This window comes from Anser cygnoides, chromosome 7 (genome assembly GCF_040182565.1).
Source record: "Anser cygnoides isolate HZ-2024a breed goose chromosome 7, Taihu_goose_T2T_genome, whole genome shotgun sequence".
In the NCBI taxonomy this organism is placed as follows: domain Eukaryota; kingdom Metazoa; phylum Chordata; class Aves; order Anseriformes; family Anatidae; genus Anser; species Anser cygnoides.
The window spans coordinates 28,988,096-29,009,622 of NC_089879.1; the positions used below are offsets into that span (position 1 = coordinate 28,988,096).

The 21,527-nt window shown below is 44.1% G+C and overlaps 1 protein-coding gene across 3 annotated transcripts in view; it reads right to left on the minus strand.

Moving 5' to 3' along the window:
• PHYHIPL (phytanoyl-CoA 2-hydroxylase interacting protein like) overlaps positions 1–21,272 on the minus strand; it is a 129,270-nt gene extending 107,998 nt beyond the window's left edge. The window contains exon 1 of one of the 3 annotated variants that reach the window (XM_013174131.3): positions 21,019–21,272. Coding sequence is in view for 1 of the 3 variants with exons in the window: in XM_048069388.2 (XP_047925345.1) it covers positions 14,090–14,294 (205 nt within the window). In the remaining 2 variants the exon portion in view is untranslated. Of the gene's footprint in view, positions 1–14,089; positions 14,310–20,728; positions 20,748–21,018 lie in introns of those variants that run through there. The other 2 variants (XM_067000524.1, XM_048069388.2) reach the window with 2 other exon arrangements.
• Between the last annotated feature and the right edge of the window lie 255 nt (positions 21,273–21,527).

The following is a 21,527-nucleotide window of genomic DNA, read 5'->3' on the forward strand; positions in this document are numbered from 1 at the left end:
GGCAGCACCAAGTCACTCTCCTTTTCCCGGTGCCTGGTCCACACAACACTGAAACTAAACCCAAATCATGAGATGTGCCATTCCTTTCTAGTCCAACACCAAACCACACTCCACTCCCTTTGCTTTCCACTTTGGGTAATTACACAAACATTGTTTGAAACGGATATGCTGTGACATTCATGATTAAAGGTACTTATAGCCAAGAGAATTTAATATCACAAGTAATACAACCAAACTCCCTTGATCCAAAACTGAACCAAGTAGCCCAGACTGATCCCGTTGGTATGCAGGACTTCTGACTTGTTAAATCTTCTTTTGGAAAGAGTACTCAGGGAGGTATTTTAGCTAGACCCATTATAATTCAGAAAGTTCCTCCTCTGTCATTTTGTATCAGCAGCAGAGAAAGTTTCTTATTTTCCCTTCTTGTTTTTAATGGATTTTCCATAGGGAGCATCCATTGTAAGAAAGGATAAGATACATTCACTTCTGTAATATAAAAATATCCATTTCTTTTACACATATTGCAACCTATCTGTTCCATGCAGTTTATATGTAGTTTGGTCTGTTCACACACACAAAAAAAGTATCTTTATAGAGAATGAGATATTTGCATAAATATCAAATTTCATTTTAAGAGAGAAAGTCTAGTTAACCTCACAAGAGAAGAGAAAGAAAGAATTTGGCAAACCAGCCCGTCTTTTCAGAGCTTTTACTTGGGGCTTTTCTTGACTACTCACATTAACGTAACAGACAGCATTTCTTCCTAACAGCCTTTGGTTCATGCTGGCTGGAGCTGGGAAATAGTTGGATACCTCAGCTTAAGCCATACAAAATATTTCACTGGTGACTTGAACAAGGGAAAATTCCCTTGGGGTGATCTGGTCTGTGCAGCCAGGGGAGAGAAGCTGCTTCTGGCCTGTGCCTTCGGATGACTTTGAGCTTGGAGAATGCAAAACGTGCGTGAGACACCAGAGGTGGGGAGCAATGGGCATCAAAGGGAAAAAATTTCCCTGGCCAGCACACGCTCCCTGAGCTGAGCCTTATCCCTATGATCAGCTGTGCTCATTCCTCACAGGGAAGACTTGGAGAGAGAGAAAGCGAGCACTGCCAGATAACTGAGGGGAAAAAGCATAGCTAAATCTACATCCATTTTGTTGTAGCTGTACAGAGGACAAAACAAGCCTTTTCACGTTTTGTTATTATTACTGGAAGCAACAGAGGTTGGGGACTTGGGGAGTGCAAGGATGTGGTGGTGAACTTCAAGCACAGGAAGCTAACGATGTGTTTTTTTTTTTTAAAAAAAAAAAGAAAGGAAATTTAATTGTATAAACAGCCTATAAGAAAAAATAGAAAGAGTCCATTCATATCCAAGGGAAACAGCACAGCAGGGCTGGCTGTGGAAAGGCTGGGAGCAGCTGAAGCAGCACCCAGTTAAGCACGCACACTAGCACAGGGTGCGGGGAGCCCCATGGGTCACCAGCCTGGAAGGTGCCTCGAGGAATGGGTGCTCCCATCACACCCCACTCTCAGGGTCTCCTAGCGCGGCTCTGTGCAATTCCAGCACCCTCAGTGCTCAGTGGCCATCACTCCAGGATGAGGTGAAACCCACACGAGAGATGTCACCATGGTCCCCGGTCTGACAGCCTGGGTCACACGAGGTGGTTTGCAGAGGTTAAGCACGAGGCAGCTCTGAGCTCCTCCCAGTGATTTCCTATTTCAGTGCTAACCTTCAGATGAAGTTTTGTATGATACTTTTCTGGAAAGTACTGTCAAAGGGCCACCACATTACAGCTCTGAAACCACCAGGGTCTCACTGCTCTCCCCTCAAAAAGCAGGCTTTCTTTCCTCCTTCCCCTAAACAGATGAATAATTCTTTCAGAAACACGCAGTTGGATTCAGGAGACCCAAACCACTCTCTCCACAGAGCACAAACAACTTGGAGAGCAGCCCTGAAAACTTTCCCACACTGAGGCTGTCACCTTCTCCCCTCCCTCTAGGAGGATCATTGAAACCAGGACAGTAATTCGGTTTTCTGGCCCTCTCTCCGTCTTCACTCCTTCATTCAGTGTTCACAAAAACACGACCGTGTGCCAAGCACAGCGCAACGTCTGCAGGGAGGACATGCGTCTGAGATGGATGAAAGCAGGAGATGCAGCTCATTTCCCACAGGCCACCTCAGATCTCCCCAGGCCACCGAGTCTGGTTAAACCACTGCCGCAAGTGCAGTGTGCGCTGATAGCTGCACTATGCAAGTAGTGCCTTGAAAACTTCAGGTGACCTACAAATAGCAGTACTGACCACCAGTAAGCAAACTGAGGGAAAAAGAACAGTCCACGCAGCATAGACCAATGTGCCGGGGAAGCCCTGCCAGCAGTGCTGGGACTGGCACAGGTTGGTCAACCACCAGGGACTGATGGTGCTCAGGTTGGGTATTGCCTGGGCCAAAAGCAGGCACCTGCCCTTCCTGGCTTCCTTCCCTTCAGCCCGTCCTCCAAGCAGCTTAGCGCTCGCACAGTGCTGAGGGTCACAGAGGTAACCCCTTCCCTCAATAAGTGAAATATCGAGAAGAGATGTGAAAAAGCCTGGGCTGGAGCCTTTAGCAACAGGAAGGAGGTTGTTACAGCAGTAATTTACTGTGGTAGGTTTTTGCAGCATGATTGCAACATATCATTACACCAGTTTTATCCTTTTCCATTTGGCAGACGCTGATTCCTTCCCCCCCATTTCTTACAGAGCACAAGCCAACATGGCAGTATTTCAAATGGTTTTAAACCCTGCCAATGGCAATAAAAAAAATAACTGAAAAGTTCTCACAATTGCATTTGCTTACCCAAAACTAATACATACACACACACATGTAAAAAATATACACGGTTCAGCCAACTTGCAAGGGTGGCGCCAGAGAAATAGCGGGGCTGGGCTCCTCTCCAGGGAGGTAAAACAAACCAAAGAAGGGTTAAGTGGAAGTCTGCAAGGAGGGGGGCTGTGCAGGCCTCCAGACAGACAGAACTCCTCCTAGGTAGTCCACCACCTCAAATGCATTCGGCACTTTCCAGGCCCACTCTGCAAGACGTATGTGCGCTACAAGACGTGGAGTCAAACATCACACACCACAGGGATGGCAAAGGATCAGTGCTCTGTGCACTGTGAGGAGGAAGGAGGCATTCAAGAAATATAATATAGTCTTGTATTCCCCCCCCTCCCAGGCTCCTCTTTGCTCTTCATACAAATCATCAGTCCAGCAGTAGAAAGTACGTGGTGAATGAGTCATTAGAAACCTTTCTTCGGGAGGCTCAAAAAAGCATTTTTGCAGCCGAGCCCTTCACTTACACTAACGTAAATAAGAAATAACTCCTGTGAAGTTGCCGAAGGTTGTCTGGGGCAAAGCCAAGGAGAAAGAGGAGTGCTCTCGGTCTTTCGGGAGCTCCACAGCTCCCCTACAGCGACTGAAAGCCTCTGCGCAGGAGCCACAAATGGGGAGGGGACCTGGGAGGAAACAGGGCTGTCGCTGCCTCCACCAGCAGCAAGAGGAGGGTGGGATTTGCTATACATGGCATTTTGTATTTCTTCTCCCTTGTTTTAAGCTTTGGGAGGATGTGGCAGGATGCTTCCTCTGGTGCTGGAGCCATTTTCATTCACATTCAGCTGCTTCTTCCAAGGAACAACTTCATTGCCAACCATCATCTCCTTGCAGAAGCTGCTGTTCCTTCTTGCTCCAGTCAACTTTTCTCTTATGGAACTGCAGATCAGGAGCTGGCAGCCCAAAGTACAGAGGGGAAGAAGGTGAAAAACACAGGCCAAGGTGAGGAAGTGCATCTCTCCCCGGGGTTTGGCCAAACAGATCTTCACAACAGGACCAGAGAGCCACCACCTACAGCAGCCTCTGTTGTTTGTGCCAGGAGGAAGGCATTTTCTTTCCTTGCTATTTTTTTCTGTAGGCAGCACACAACTGGAGCTATACACAGGCATATCCCAGATGTAGGAAGGTACACTGGAAGGCACGAAAGCCTAAGTTCTCCTACTTATTCCTATTTATGGTTTGATTCCTACTTGAAGGCAAGGGTTTACGCCAAAGTGATGAGGCAAGAGGAAGTGTATATCAGCTCTGATTAGCTCTCACTTAATGGAGGATGCTCCTGAGATTTCAGAAGGATGATAAAATAGGACAATATATTACTTTATTATTTAAAGGAAAATAAACTGCAGTATTGAGATTGCCTTTCAGAGGATCTATTTATAATGGAATTGAACCAATGTTATTCTCAGAAGTATTTAAATTTAAGTTCCTTCTCAGAATGTATAAAAGATATTAAAGCAAATATTTGCAAAACTTGCAACTGTTCTTTAGCTTAGGTCTAAGTAGTCAGCAATTAACATACGGTGATAATTCTGTCTTTTTGTTCTAGATTTGAAACTTTGGTTGAGCTCCAATTCAACCAAGAAACACCTGTTTCTAAAATATCTACTACCTTATTTATAACTTGCGTTCACATTTCTACCAGCCTTGGTGGGGACGAAGAGATGAGCAGAGAGGCTGCTAATCTTTCTCCCGTTTAAATTCTTGTTTATGATTTCAGTGGTGTTGCATAAGTAATCACTCGCAATGAAATAATTTATAATTTTCACATTTAAGAATGTGATTCTTAGAAAAATGTTTTCATTAAAAATGTACTTCAATATCTTGTCAGAACAATAAAACCATTCTTTTAAAGGTCAGCTATTATACTTTTCATGGAAAAAGAATAATCTTATTAATCCTAAGCGACTTCTTCAAATGAAACAATAAATGACTTGACTTCTTTTCATTTTTCCTGCATATATTATGAGCAAGGCATTAATGAAAAGAGGCTCCAGTGAAAAACCCTCTGATTTTTTATTTTTTTTTTTATTTTAAATGTGGATCAGTTCAGCACAGAATAGCAAATGCATCTGTGTGGGCAGAGCGAACAAATTTGCAGGAAACAAATCTGCTGAACAAGTTATCTTAGCAGTAAGAAGGAAAAGCTTGTATGTTGTAAAATGTTTCTGTATGACATACATTTGAATATGAATACTTCTATATGCGGATATACCCTTCATCCAAGCATGAGAAACTGTTTTTACAGTTCATTTTGCTGCTTTAATTTCATAAAACAATCTACTCCCTCATTCTCCCTGCACCATGGTGGGCCTCCCTTCTCGTCCATCTGGTCAGCTGCTCTTGGGCACAAATCCTAAAACCATTCCTTGAGGAGATAAATTTCACTTGCCCAGCAGTTTGTGTTTTCAAAACTGAGCATGAATGTGGGGGGAGTGAACTTCACTCTGTGTGTAATAATCCAGAGAAGGAAGATGGAGATTTACCACATTTTGATTATTTTCCTACACAACTCTCAAATCAGTGAATGCAAGAGAGACTTCTGCAGTAGCTTCTGCTCTGGTCAGCAGTCCAAACACAATTTAAATATTCACATCCAAGTTATAGTGGTGTAAAAACTAAAATTTATTTAAAAAGATTAAATAGCAAAAATCATAAGGGAGAGAGGCCTTTTTTTTTTTTTTTTAACCAGAAGGTTCTTTTCTGATTGTTTAAGAGAAGTTAATTTTAAACACTATGCAGTCAGCCTCTGAATGGAAGCTTATAAAAGACAATCCTTCAGAAATTAAACTTCAATGGAACAGATTTTACTTTACTTATTAAATAACTGTTTCCAGCATAACTATCAGACTGCACCCAAGCCTTCTCATGTCAAGAGAAAACAGAGCAAAGAGAAGAAGCTGGGAATATCTACTATTGATAAGAAGTGCCCACAAAGCAAAAAGAAGTCCTTACAAGAAAACCTACAAATGCCACCAAATTTGCAAAGTATATATCACCCCAACTGTATAAAATTGTAACCAGTGCTAGATCTCAACTGAATTATTAAAAACCCCTGATACAGAAGTCAAGGGTTCTAATACTGAAACAAACAAACAAACAAGCAACCTCTACACAAATACCATCAAAAGCTTTTGAGAAGATTCAGAGCAAAAACTTTACACGAGAAACTAGGCTGGAGCAAAACCAAGATTATAATGTTTTAAAACAGGAATGTACACACACCCACCCAAATACCAGAGGATTAAATTAGAAGTGAAAGGGATGGATAATAAGCTTCATTTACCTAACGTGATAGCATGAAGATGATCCTTTCCTTGAAATAAGAAACATAAGGAAAACCCTACCCGTTGGTCACCAGGGAGAAAAACTTCCCTGGATATACTCATTAGTGGCACTGAACTTACATTTTCAGACAAGTTCCTTTAATGACCTTACAAACTCTTTCCTAAAAAGCCAGTAGATCATTTTGAGCTCATCTCTGAGTTTGCACTGCTGGAGGCATTTCCTGCCACTACTGAGCTTAAAATTCAGTTTCCATCGGTATAAAATTCTCTGACATTTTCTTATCTAGCGGCTCAGAATTGCAAAACCCATATTCTCACTGCCCTGAACAATCCTGAATAACATCCGCTTAAACTGTCCCAAGTGATTTGACATCTTCAAGAAACTTTGTCACTCAATAGCCACCTATTTCCCCAGATAATTATGAGTTCATTGAACAGTGGTTTGCTCTGGCTTCTCAATAGACATCCTGGCTATTTATTAATCTTTTTTTCCCCCTTCAGCTACTTATATCCATTAATCCACTAAAAAAAAAAAAAGTGAAGGAAATCCTCTTTCCCTATAATGTTTTAGTATCTGTAGGAACAACATGGGCTGAAGTACTTACAGTAACTTTTCTATGCATCTAAAGATTCCACAGCAAGTGGGTTGTTTTGTTGTTCTTGACACCTTAAAAATGACAGATGCATAAGTATGCCTTCTCATGGTGAGAGCTGTCATGACTGTATGATTTGTTTCTTCTTATTACAGCATTCCACTTCTACCAAGCTTTTGACATATTTTTTGTGTCTACATTCTTATTTAAACCAGACATTGCTTTTCACACACTTTTTTTTTTTTCCTGCTCAGGATCTGCAGCATTTGTGCATAGAATATAGCTAAATTTGCTTCTTGCCATGCCTATTTTTATGTACTGTGATTATCAAGGACTATTTACTTTTAATGTTCTTTGTTATTCTTTCACAAGTTTTATTATATTCTATTATTTTTATTACCCGATTAGAGAATTTTCATCATTTTCTCTGCTTGTGATGCATCATCCAGATTTATGCACTCTTCCAATGTTTTTCTAGCTTGGAAAACAAAACAAAACCAACATATAAGCCTCAGTGATGAATAATGCCACCAGAATAACCGCAACCAACCAGGCATGGCCGAGGTGAAGCCCATCTTTCTTGTGTACACTTGCTCCAAAAGCTGTCCCGGTTCATAGAAAACCTAAACTATGCATCCTACTACTACTTTTTCAACCAGCTATCAGCCTTGGCTTCTTCCCCTTGGCTGTGCAGGCAGCCAAATCCCGCAGAAGCGCTCTCAGCATAGCAGTGCAGCGGTCAGAAGGGCCCATGCACCCCATGCACCCTCCCCTCTCCCCTTCCCTGTGCAAGTCATCTCTCCACCTCAGAACCACAGGTTTCCCAGACTGCAACAGAAATGCAACCAAAGCCCCAGATGGTTTCACAACTGCAGGGAGGAAAAAAGAATACATGAAGCCTCCCTGATCTACGAAACTGCTGGCATAGCAACCACAGAGAGGAAAATCAGAGCAGAGCATTTTTCAGTGTGAAACCATTATTTTTAAGGAGTCTATGGGTAAAAGCCTTCCCTGCTCAATAGGCTCCTTGTCAGAGAGCTGTCCTTGGTTATTGAGAACCTTGGTTATTTGGAAATTTGAAATTGAATTTTCCAAAGCCTCACATCAAAAGTGAATTTTCAATAGATAATATAGCAAGAACATGTATTCTGTACTACCCAGCATGAAATGCTAATTGAAACTGAGGTCAAGGTGACTTGCATCTTGACAATCAAACAACATATGTTCATTAAAGGAAAATATTACCAGATGAGCTTGATTGCATTTTTAAAAGAAACGGACAAAATTAGACTAAAGAAATGAATTGGAGACAATTTAACATTTATAGATTTCAGTAAGGAATCTGATATATTACTATTTAATATCCCGAGGGAAACCATTAATTAAATTGGCTTATTCTAAAATGCAATTAAATTGATACAAAGCAGACTACTGAGCTTCAGAAATCACGTAATAGCAAACCAGAGTCCTCACAGCATCTACAAGAGCTTCTGCAGGCCCAGGTTAAGTCCTTTCTGAAGCACCATAAAGGACCTGAAAAGCCATGCTGGGAGAAGCTTGTCTGAGAGTAGAGATGGTGCCAAACACCCAGGGAGCTGGGGAGAACAGGACCGACAGCGAGATGGCAGAGCTAACAAAGCCCGGTCTGCCTGGGGTTCTGCCTCCAGTAACACGTCTCAGGAGCGGGGCACCTGATGGGTACTTCACCAGTCTTTGAAAACAGCGGCAGCAAAGACAAGCCGGCTGTGAGAGCTGAGAGCAAATTGCAGCCCGGTGCCCAGGGTGATGCCGTAGTAAAGGAACTCAGAACCAGGCAGCTAACGTTGTTTTTTCTTTAATGATTTGTGTATCTGAGGTCTGCAGCTAACACCACGGTGTTTTACTGATTTGGGTAGTACACACATATCTCCAAAAAGTGGATTTATGAGCTTGAGCCCGTGTGGCTGTCATCAGCCTCGCAGTCAGGTTGCCAACATTCAGCTGCCTGTCAAAGAGCCTACTCTGCAGCCCAAAAGGCACATAATTTAAGAACAAATGGGTGAACTTGGCTATTAGTATCAGGCCCAAACAGCTGGAGACTGGTTTATTGTTGAACTAAAGCCATGGCTGTGCCTGAGCTGGATACAGATTGGCAAGTTCACAACAGGTTTCCTACCAGAGTCGTAGAACTTCCTTTTTGGGGGTCTTGGTGGAAGTAGAAGGGGAAAAAAGAATTTTCAGCCTTTGAGGACTTTATTTTCTAGCCTAAACAATATCAGAAAACACAAAAATGCATTTAATGGGAAATGAATGCTACATTTTTCCCTGAACCTTAAAATATATTTGCTCTCGTTAGTGGAAGGGCTTGTGCTGGATCACTGTCCATTTGAGCTTTAAGGTCTGAAGTGCATTTAAGACAAACAACGATTTTTCCCTGAGTGAAGGAAGTAGCACAGCTCTGTTCTCAGTGATAGACTTTGCACTCCTAGGCCTCTGACACCATTTCGCAGCGCACCAGCAGCATGGCAGGAACACGCAGTGCCTTCGGCACAAAAATGCCTACACCCAGTGCCCTCTCCATCCCCACACCCCATCTGCTCACCCATCAGGCCTCACACCCAGACAAGTCCTTCGGTGGAAGCTGTCACTGGACCACTGCAGCCCTTTGGCTCCCAAAGAGAGCAGCACTGTGCCGTACCAGAAAACCCGAAGCTGTAGGGGACTTGGGGCTGGCATATGTATTTCGGGGAAAGGGCCCTTCTGTAAGGGGCAGCACTTCTGCTCTGTGCGAGTGTTGCAGTGGGGATTTCTACTTCTCAGATGAAGGAACCACCTGGGCTGCAAAACTGCCCTGGTCCCTGCAGCAGCCAGAGGGGGTGATCACAAAACCACGCTGGAAGGAACGGCACGCTGGGGAGGCTGGCTTGGATTACAAGGCAAATCTCACTCACTCCTTTCTCTAAGGCTTTAAATGCTGTATTTAAAGCAGAAGACCGTAAAGTGCTCAAAACATTTTAACATGCCTCTAATGGGCTTCCACCAGAAAAGAGAAACAACTACTATTAAGACTCCTGTAAGCAGCTTATTCCTTATCCCAGGGATATCGTTTCTTCCTTAGTGCGTGCAGAAGTGTGGCATCAAGTCCATGAAAGCTTCCCAAAAAGTAGAGAAAACTGGATAAGAACCAAATGGACCAGGAACTTTTTTTGTGTGTGAAAAGAATATCTACAACATTTACACTTAGTTTTTATTTATAATGTTGCATGCTTTGTGATTTTTTTCTTTAACAGAAAGACTTGTGCAGTTTTAATTATGCAGAATATTTCAAAAGAAGAGAATTCAGTCTAGAAAGTTATCCCATAGTCCTGATGAAACACAGCTATGCTAAAAATGAGAAGAAACCAAAACTCCTAGCTGATAACATGGGAATTTGTCCCTTGACATAATTTCTGGAAGCACAGCAAGTTTTCACACCAATACCAACATATTTTCATTGTTAACAGTAAACAGCAGAAATTCTGAGTTGAGGGCAGTACCACAGCATGCAATTCACAGCACTCTCAAGCAAGAGGTCCCAAACCTCAGAGCTGCTCTGAGGCCTGGCAGAGGAGGGCCCTGCAGCGATCAGCACCAGGCCCCGAGGTACCCATGGTGCTCAGGCCTGCACCACCACTGTTGACACGGCCCTGTGCCTGATGAGACCGTGCTGTACACAGATCCTCCAGAGCACACTAGCTTTATAGGCACGCAAGCTTAGCCACAAACAAAAATGTGGCTGCTCGGGAGCTGCCTCGGCCCAGCGCTGGGGTGGAAAGAACAGACATGCTCACAGCAAGTGCTGCTCCAACAGAAGGCACTGCTGAGGTCTGCATAACCAAATTCAATTGTGTCCTTACTCCGCAGGTCAAAAAACTTTTCAGAACTTGCTAGGTCTTTACCAGCCTTATTGCTTGCAAAAATGTTGCACAAATAACAAGTAGCCCCCCCCATTAACCAAGCTGCTATTTATGTAAGTGCCTCAGATTGAAAGGTGAGTGCAAATGTGTTGAAGACATTGCTCCTCAGGCAAAAATCTGTTTGGTAAAGTCCATTCCCAGCCTGTCTGTAGAGAGAAACTAACAGAGAGGCATTTAGTAGAGGTTTTGAGCAGAGAGAAATTTTGAAGTATTCCAGTTCTCAAGTTTGGGTTCATTTTCATTTCCAAATGACATACAAGTTTTGCATGCAGGTTAATTTGAAAAGTGTCCATCAAAAGAAAATTTGGTCCCATGATACCTATTATTTCAAAAACATTTCATGAATTTCAGTCACCTAGAGGATTGCTGAAGATCTGTATCAATGGTTTAGTCAAGCCATTGCTGTCCACATGTGCTCTATCCAAACTGCTGTGGGAGTGGACACTGGGAAGCCCACACTAGGCTGAAGGGAAGAAAAACATTTAAGCCACTCTTGGAGTTACTGAGGGTGATTTTTTTTTTTTTTTTTTAAGTATGTATAAAGACTTTTGGTAGCTCACTAAATATATCAGTCTATTACATTGAATTTCATTCTGTTGACCTTTTAGGTCACTGTACAATAATGAGATAACGCAGTGGAAATGCTCACTTGGATAAGCAAAACCTTTTATCTTCTTATAGCCTTAACATCTAAAAAAGCTTGTTCATTACTGTAGAGACAAACTACGCTTTTTCCTGGGAACTGAGCGCCTACAGGGTATGAAAGCTGTCTGGCAAGTTTCACACCTAAGTAGAGGAACTGAGAACAGATTTTTTGTTCTTTCCTGCTTTATGGGGAGAAAAAAAGAAAAAAAAACCCAACCACCACCACCTTTACAGCCAAGTAGTCACAGAGTTTGTCTTAGTTATTTTCAGGAAAATTGGCATTGTAAGAAGGCAATCAGGAAGGTGGAGAGTATAGTGGTGTAAGCAGCATGAGGTATATTAAAAATAACCAACCTTTTTTTGATGTGGATGCTCCATGGGACTCGGTGAACTAATTTGCCTTTTACTGTCTGGGGAGCCCAAAATATTGCAATAGGAACGCAAGAAGGAAGCAAGCACATGTTTGACTTTTGGTGGAAGGACTTGAATAAATGCTCAAGTAAGTCTTGTTTTTTAAACTCTCTACAAGCGGCAAATGCTGGAAGGGAACATCTGTGGGATTTAAAGCACGCTGTAGGAATTGCCCTGATCCCAGGTGAACTGCAGCTATCCAGTCCCAGATATCCCTCGAGCCTTAACAGAACACCAGGGTACTGAAAGAAAAACTCTGGTTTGCACTTGTGCAAAATGCCAGCTACGGTGGCACATGGGAAGGGCACGTGGAAACAGGAGGAGAGGAAAGCAGAGCAGCAGGGAAAGTCTTTGCTTTGTGACCCAACCTTTATCCCAATATTATCCTCAAACCAAAACTCTGCATGCGCTGGGGCACAAAAGCCACTAACAAGCTTTTGCCTGCACCTGTTACTTGCTGTAAGCTAAAAGGTCTGAGGGTTATGGCCCTCACTACTGCAACATCTGTGAGTCAAAACTTCCACTTCCAACCCTGGGATGCAACTGGAGTTGACAATATTTCAAAGCTCACAAGACTCTTAGATTTTCTTAATTGCAAGCTAAAATCCTGTATCAATGTTGTGCCATACTTATCCTGATAGGCTGCAAAAGAAAACCCAACAACAAAAAAAAACAGCCTCTAAAATACTCAGTTTCAGATCCAGATCTAGATCAAATGCCTGGCAAATCTGTAGTTGTCTAATTCAGATGTGGACAGCTGGAGCATGCAGCACTGCCATCAGAGGATCAGCCCCAACTGCAGAAGACCTGGGCCCATTAGAAATGATTCAGGCGGACAAATAACAAATACTGTGTGACTGCAGCTTTAGATAGCTGGGATATAGCAATCAGAGGGGAACAGACCCTGCCGGGACTCGGAATACCTAGGGTGAAATTCTTTGGAACCACATGCTTCATGATGTGCAGAAAATTCACTTCTGTCTTTATTTAGGTGCTGAACAAACCCAGCCCCTATAACGTACGGAGAGCAGACTATTTTTGTTGGAGCAGAGAGAGAAATGGTATACATTTTCACAGATGCTGAAAGCTCCAAGTTTCTGCAGTCAGAGCCCAACACAGCCCCAGTGACAAACTCAAGCACATGTTTTTGTCAGCCTTTCAGTGGGGACTGCCCTGCCCTTCCCCTGTCAGCCCTCTCCCCGTGCTTTCCCTGGGGGCACACAGATGCACAGCTCTGCAGCACAGAGATGTGCAGGCCTTGCAAACACAACACCTTCCGCACCCTTGAGATACTGTCAGAAACCAACACCAAGGAACGCTGCGCCTGCAACCCTGAGATGGAGAAAAAATAATAGTGAAGAATAAAATAAAGTCAGTACTTTAAATTAACATTTTTGCTATAAGCAGAGCAGCAGGCTGTCTCAGCGAGGAGCCTAGCTTTGAGAAAGGCCACACTGACAAATCTCAGCACCCACCATGGACCAGCACCACTAAGGAGAAGCAGGATGGAGCATTTCCCCAAGGCAGGGGCAGCCCTGCTGAGCTTGTAGGAACACACCTGAGATCCTGCACCTCTCAGATGGCTGCAACAACGTCTGCTTTGCCAACAGGACTTTAAAGAATCACCTAAGACAAATGTTAAGGTATAAAAGTGCCTAATAAAATAAAACATTGGCTTACATTGAATTGGGACTATATTTTGGCTCCCTAACAAGAGCAGAAGCACGCCGGGACCGGTTTCATTGGTGAGAAAAGGTTAACACCCTAACAATTAAAATTCTTTGCATGCTGATATTTTCCATTTGTTCCTTAGCAGTGGATATAACCGTAGAGACTTCGTAGTGATTTTTCCTCCAGCACATAAAAGCAACAGTTCACACACCGTCCTTCCTCAGAGGTGTTTCTGCCTGGAAAAGCAAGTGGCCCCCAGGGGCTGACTGGACCAGGACAGGCAGTGGCTGGGACCCCAGGGACTCCTCTCCTGCCTGGCTGGGAAGCCAAGAGCAGAAAATAATTTCTCCTCACAGCCCTCATCTCCAGATGAGGTGGAGCTCTGCTTTTCCTGCAGTGAAAGCGCAGCTCTGCTGACGGCAGCAGTCGACGTCTTCTTGAGGAGCTGCTGTATTTTCTCCCGTGTCCAAAGTCATCTGTTTATTTTGAGACAGTGACAAAGTCTCCGCTGCTCTCCAGACAACACCGTTACCATGTCAGTACAAAACATCCCCCCTCCTCTGCCTCCGTCTGGCCACCCCTCCCTGCCTGCATGCGTGCGACGGGTGGGAGGACAGCGATTTCCTTTCGCTAAATTATCCCTCTAAAACGTTACCTCAGTTGTTTCTGGACAAGCCTAACACTGCATACCTCTTCCAGCCACATGCCTCTGCTGTTTTCTGAGCTGCGGCTTCCTATTCTGGCCCACGACAGTAACCCCAGAGAACGATGTGCTGCCACAGCTGCTTGACACCAACCAGCTCTTTAGGCTGGCAGGAGCTTCCCTGGCCACTTCCCAATCATACGTAAAACGGGCCGGGCTGAAGCTGAAGGTCAAGGAGGTGATATGCTGCATGAATATTTTTCTTTCATGTTCCTAAAAGCACTCAAGGTACTAGCAAATAAACTTCCATGAGAGCAACTTCAGCCCCTAACATGTTCAATGCTGAATTTGTGGGTGTTTTTACCAATATTGATATCAGTGCTCGAGAGAATGAAGGTTAGCAGAGCTGCCAAAGCCTGGAAAAAACTGCAAATAAGCAAGTGAAATTCCTGCTAAATTTTTCAGATGTTATAGAGCTGGAAAATAAAGGGTTTAAAATACTTAGAAAAAGGTAAAGTAATGGAGATTCCTATTTCAGCAAAGCCAACATGAAAAACCGTCCTTAACAGTCAGGGTGTATTGTCTGCTGTCTCTTCTGGATATTTTAATCATGGGAAAAAGCATCGTTTTAGTCCCTAAATAAATGTACGGCATATGATACATGCTGAAAGCGAGCTGAAGCCGAAGGGAAGAATGACAGCAGTTGTACACGTTTGTTGGCCTGTTGGATGGGGCAAACGGAGCCCCTCCCGAGCAGGGCAGGAGCTGGGCCAGAGCACAGGGGCTGCGCAGCGCATGCCCGCAGGCACGGCCCGCTGACCAGGATTTGTGTCCGCTGCATGCACCACTGCCCGAATCGCCCTTGCTAGAAGGGGACAGTGCTGCCGTTACCCAAACACGAGGTGGTAAATCACAAAGTATTTCATGGACGTCCCAATGGAGTTATCTTTCACTGGTCATAGCAGAAGAATGACTTCAGTTTGTTTTTTAATTTTTCAAAAGGGATGGGCTGGCTTGCACATGCCAGAGTCCTGACCACTGTGAGGTGCAGACAACCTAAGGTCTGGGGCTCACATGCAGGCCTCCTCTCTTCTGCGCAAGAATCACCACAAGAAGAACCTTTGCACCCTTTAACAGAAGGGGCTTCACCTCCCCTTCAGCCTCCTCTCCCCAGAACAGCCACCAATGGGTCTCAATGCAGTTTCCACGAGGCAGGTGTTTCTCCCAGCTGGCGCCCAGGGATAACCAGAGGAACTTGCTGACCCCCAGGGAAAATGCAGGGCAGTCAAGCACCTCAGCTGCCTTCCCCAGCACCGAACTCGCACCCATCCTCCCCTCGGCAATGGCAACAGAAGAGAGAAATTCAACTCCGAGAAATGCTAAAACCCAGCCAAAAACAAAAGCCAACAGAGCAGGCGGCCAGCAGGGTCGTGTAAGTATGCGATACGTGACAGCGTGCTGCGTTTTATTAAACAGCAAGCACCTCGCAACAGAGGAACTGTCTCCAAAACGTTAATTTTCCTACAGTTGATTAGCTGTCCAGCATCCAGACTCACATTACCTCTGGGACGGAGCACGCGTGGGAGGGAAACTGGCAGCGAGCGCAGCAAACGAGTGCCAGTGTGCGGTTGTGAAGTGCTCTCGCACCACGGTGGGGATCACTGCATTCCTCAGAGAAATGCCAGATACTCCCCCCGAGTTTTTCACTTCTTTTTTTGGTGGATGGGGACAGCGTTGCCTGTTAGTCATTCAGTCGGACATTCCTGCCCGGTTCTTTTGGGCAGGCTGACAGACACAAATGTATTGTCTACCTCCTCCACACTTGCGTGCAAGGCTCTCAGGAGCCTCCTGCCTGCAAACACGTCTGTCTTTATTTTTTAATTAAAAGCAGTCTTGATGTGCTTTTTAATGCAGACAATAGCATTTCTATTTTGTTGTTGTTTTTCACTGAACTCTGCAAACAGGAAGGGGACTGAGCTGCCCCGCCTCCCGGTGCATGTGGCTGCTGCGCACAAACGTCAGCCTGTTTCTGAAGGCCAGCGTGCAATGGGAATGATCCTGTTCCCGTAAGTCAACAATGTTTAGAAAGGTCTGTGCTGTGGGAGGATTTCCTAACATAACGTAAATCAGACTTAAAACACATGTCTAAGCCGGTAAAATTAATAAAGCAACAAGGCTGTGTTGGAAAACAGATACAGGAAAACAAGAACTTTCTCCTGATGACTTCACCCCACAGGGGTCAGCTGCAAATCATGGGCTGCATTGGTTGGGAAGGGGAAGCTCTGGAGATTTCATGAAGAACTTGAAAGTAAACTTGTTGACTTGAATAACAAAAACAACATTTTTCTTCTAAAAAAAAAAAAAAGAAAGAACATTTTCCCAGCATTGTATCACAAGGGCATCACTCATGGGGCAAGTGTTGCAACCTGTATCAGCAAGGAACAAGCCTGGCCTCAGCCACTGAAGAGTTTGTTTCACCCCTTTCTCACTCTGGGGACAACACAATAACACATGGACATGTCTCTCCCACACCCGACATTCACCCATGTATTTTACTCAGGCAATCTTAGGGAAGATCAAAAAATGAGGTCAACACTTTAAAATATCAGAAAAGACCAAAAAAAAAAAAAAAAGTCCTGAGTTTGCCTAACGAAGCTCGGTTAAGGCTGTGTCAGCAATGGAAGTTTGCCCCTGCCTGTAAAGCAGGCAGAGAGGGATAGATCCACCAGAGAGGGCCAGGCTGCCCCAGGGACAATCCTCAGGTGCACTTTGAAAAAAGACATTTAGATAATTAAATTGTGGACCTTTTTTCTTCCCCATCTTCTCAACATAACTATCAAAATAAAAACTGATCCAGTTGTCTGGAAGCTTCTGAGTAATCTGCTAGAGTCTGAAAGGAAATTCTAGGGAATATTCTTGGCTCTTGACAACGCACTCCTGGACCAGATGGACCGTGACCTACCCCACCGTGGCTGTTCCCAGGTATACTATCATCTGCTTACACCAAACAGGGCTTTACAAAGTTGCCTTTTCTATTTTATTTTTTAAGTACTTTGCATGCAAATGAAGTACTTGTGCAGCACACCGCAGTTATAAAAGCTTTACTCCTTTTCCTATGGCCTGGGGAGCACAATAGATGTTTTTCATTTATTACCATGAAGATCTCATCCTCTACAACTTCAAGACCTCTAAAGATCAATCATTAGCTAATCTTCTGATTTTAATAAATAAGTAGCATGTTGCAGAAACCTGCATTAAAATCCCACAATCACATATACATGCAAAACCAAACATACAAAAACTAAACTTTTACGTGGTAAAAACGAACAAACAAAACCACACATGCTTATCTTAACTCTGACAATCAGCTTTAGCCAAACTCCTAATCTACCTTAAACTTGACTGCATCTCCTGTTGTTTGCACTAAAACTTCTATTTACTGTACTGCATTTGATTCAATGCCAACTCACTATTTTCCTAAAAAACAACTTCCCAATACCTAAATTTATTTAGAATAGGACAATCACAGAAATAAAACAATCACTGACTCCCCTAACCACATCTCAAGTCTTTTACCTTTCTTCCTGAAATTACATGAACCATATGAGCAAAGAAAAACATAGAATCAGAAGTTATTGCAATTCCACAAACCATATAAAACAGTTATTTGTTACTGAAATGTCCAAACTACCAAAATGTTATTATTTTCTTCAGTTAAAATGTAAGAGAGCAATAGCCAAAGTACTCCAGTGTTGACTATGGAACTCTGAGGATGGAAGAAAGTTTAATAAGCAGTAGGTAATTTTCTCAGACTTCACCAGTTATAAAACCTCTAAACATGTGATATTTTTATGTAATCTTGTAAAAGCTTGTTTTAAATTCTTTAATATGTGTGGCTATAATGATCTAATGAAGTTCATCATTTGAGCCAGAACGATGTTGTTTTGTGAGGCTATTACCCGGCCAGCTTCCAGACTCTTATGAAATACAGCTGCTTCACGATTCCTGACGAGTCCAGACAGTGCCTCTGGGCACCTCAAAGCTCAGCGGCAGATTTTAAACCACAACTCACAGGTCACTGTCCTCAGACAGAGTTTCAGCAAGCTACAAGTGTATTGTATGAACTCACCAAGAGCAACTTTGACACACTACAGCTTTACATGCAAAGGAAAGAAAGATCTTTGATAAGTGAGACCCACACAGAAGTTTCCTTTATTGCTTATGACCTACATGTGAGCTGCAGCCGTCCTTGGGCTCCTCGTCGACACCAGAAACTCATTAACCTCCCTTATACCACTCTCACAGCACAACAGAAGCACACCTGTTCTCACTGCACCAAACACACTGTGAAGTCCCAGCAAACTTTTCTACAGGTGCAATAGGGGATTCACATCAGATGTGCCAGCCCCATAACTACCTGAAAGACACTTCATTTCCACACAGACGGTAAAGCTTGCAAAGCAGAGAAGAAAATGCTGTTTCTATTAAAACATATTCAACATTCAGCAATGCAATCAATCAACAACTCTTAAAAAAATCCTCAATGTTTATAACTAATTCATTTGGGAATCTTTTAATTTGTACTTCTTAGCAGTTAAGGATATCGTTCCAAAGCCCCTAATAATAATTAGCTAGTCACCACTAGGCCAAAAAGCTGACATTTCCACATACTAATCCGACTTCTGGAACCACAATTTCAAATGTCAGAGCTACAGAGGTTACTTATAAAGTTGCGAACAGATAGAGAAGTTTTATTATTTTGGATGGGTTAAGTGATTTGCAAGAAAACAGGAGGGAGTATATAAGGCATGATGTAAGAGAACTAACCTAGAAGATTTCATTAAAAAATCATTTTCTACCAGTTCTGATGAAATCAAAGTTGTAGCAGAAGAAAAATGGGTTCTTTTTCTAGCACAATTAAACATTATTTTAACATTTTTGCTAGCAAGTACAGATGACAGCAATTATCTGAATGATGTGCTCAGATATTTAAGTTTGATTTGTCCCAGAAACAACAGGGCACAGAAAGATTTTGAAGCTTCTGGATGATTTGCAGAGGTTTACAGAATGCTGAAATGCCTTCGTGTGTGTGTGTGTGCATGCGGGTTGATGGAAAGCCACAGTACTGATATTTTGCCCTGGAAAAAAAGTCACAAAAGGTCAAAAGCAATAAAAACCTCAAAACGCTATTAGAAGTTTTGCTACATTTTTGTGGTACCTTTGGAATCCCCTTCTCAGCATTTGTTACTCTCCCCTCGGCCCTGGCTGCTGCAGCGTGCTCTGTTCTGCCAACCCGGCTCACCCCAGCAAAGCCCGTCTTTCGGAGCGGTGCACGCCATGGAAGTAACATCCTCCCTACTTGCCAATCTCTCCATCTGCTGCCACAGCAGGGGCGTTGGGAAAGCTCTACTTAGATGTCATACTGCCTGTTGCTGGAAATTTTTGCCATCTGCTGCTAGTGCCTTTACTCCTATCCTTTGCAAAAGCATCAGAGACTCAAAATGGAAAGCAATTCCTTTATCATATGTTTAAAAATACTCTTAATTTGAATCACAACTGCTTTTTGATTGCTCTTGTATTTACACAAAGATAACAAATAGGCGCAGACTAAGGAATTAAGATGTAAGGTTAGATTGCATAGATATTAAATAACCAAACATATTTAACTGTCTACACCAAAGCTACTTCTTACAACAAGCTTTTGTACTTCTTGTTTGTTTTTAAAACTGTGATTTGGATGACTCACAACCTGTGTGAACAATATGCGATTTCTCACAAAGCCAAGCCCTAAACTCATCACACAGCTTAGAATCATAGAATATCCCGTGTTGGAAGGGACTCATAAGGATCATCAAGTCCAACTCCTGGCACCGCACAGGTCTGCCCAAAAGTTTAGACCATGGGATTAAGTGCACAGTCTTCTTAAATTCAGACAGGCCTGGTGCAGTGACTACTTCACTGGGGAGCGTGTTCCAGTGTGCATCCACCCTCTCGATGAAGAACCTCTTCCTGATGTCCAGCCTCAACTTCCCCTGCCTCAGCTTCACACCGTTCCCGCGGGTCCTATCACTGGTGATAACGGAGAATAGGTCCCCTGCCTCTCCACTCCCCCTCGCGAGGAAGTTGTGGACTGTGATGAGGTCCCCCCTCAGCCTCCTCTTCTCCAACTTATCACATTGGAAGGCAGCTTAAAATCATGCAGTGTCATACACAGAAGCACACCATCTCTGCTTGCACAGCACCCTGAGCATGTGACTGGCCACACAGGGGACCTTCCTTCCCTGTGCCCGCTTCTATTTCACGTCATGTAACCGCTTATGCCTGCACCTGGCAAACCAGGCCTCAATGAGACTAAATATACAATTTGAAATACCCCTGGCTACAACACAGCACTTTAAAATAAGTTAAAAATCAAGTATTTGTAGAATAAAACATCCTCTACAGTCCTTCTGTGGCCCAAATCCAGGCATCAACACCCAACCGTACAGCCAGACCTCGAAGGCTTTACAGACCACCCAGCACACGGACAATGCATTGCCTCCACGGACAGAGCCCCAGCTCCTGCTGTGAAGGGCCCCATTGTGTGTGCAAGGGAGAGCAAAGAAAGGGATCGTGCGCCCAGATGCAACTGGGCCACAGACAACTTTCCAGACAGTTTCTTCCACAGGATTTTTAAGAGGACTTACCTTAGCGTGGTGCTCCTGGATACTGCTCCTCCTGCCTCTGCTCACCAAGGCTGGCATTCCTCATTTCGCAGCAGCTCAGGCAGCAGCTCGAGGTGATAAACGCAGGTGCTTCCCCTCACAACCCCACAGCACAGCGCTGAGTGCCCCATCCCTCCCAGGCCCCAGGGCCACTCCTCACCACCAACCCTCCCTACCTGGAGCATCATTCATCAGCAGCCCCTCCAGGTTTGCCTCATGACACAGAAAGGCTTTTGCACCCAAATTGCTCCCCACAGCTGGGAAATCCTTACCTTTGTGTGCTAGACAGCATGGCCAGCCTCAGCTCGGCAGCCTGCAGGCGCCATCTCCTTTCAGTCACAATGGCGAAGCAGTGGCTGGGGGTCACCACACGGGGCTGAGCTGGCTGGGGCTGCTCCCAAACACGCCTTGCATGGAGGAGCCAGGGAGCGTGGTGGGGCTGAGGGAAAATTTGGAGCCCATTCTGAGTGCCCTGGTGCGGGCTGAGGGCCTGAGGCTCTCTGTGAGGAGAGGGTGGGGCCACCCCCCCCACACCTGCTCCCACCGCTTCTGGAAGGTTCCAGAAAGTTCTGGCAGCCGCACCCTGGGGGCACAGCTGAGCCCCTCAGGTGTCTGGTGGGGAAGTTAATTGAAGAACAGGCAAAAACACCACAGGGCAGGGAGCGAGGGAAAAAAGTAGGAAAGTACACACCTTAAAGGGGTGATACAATGTATCATCAAGTCTAGAAGCCTGAATTTGACTTAAAAAAAAAAAAAAAGCATGTAAGATCACAGCATGGGT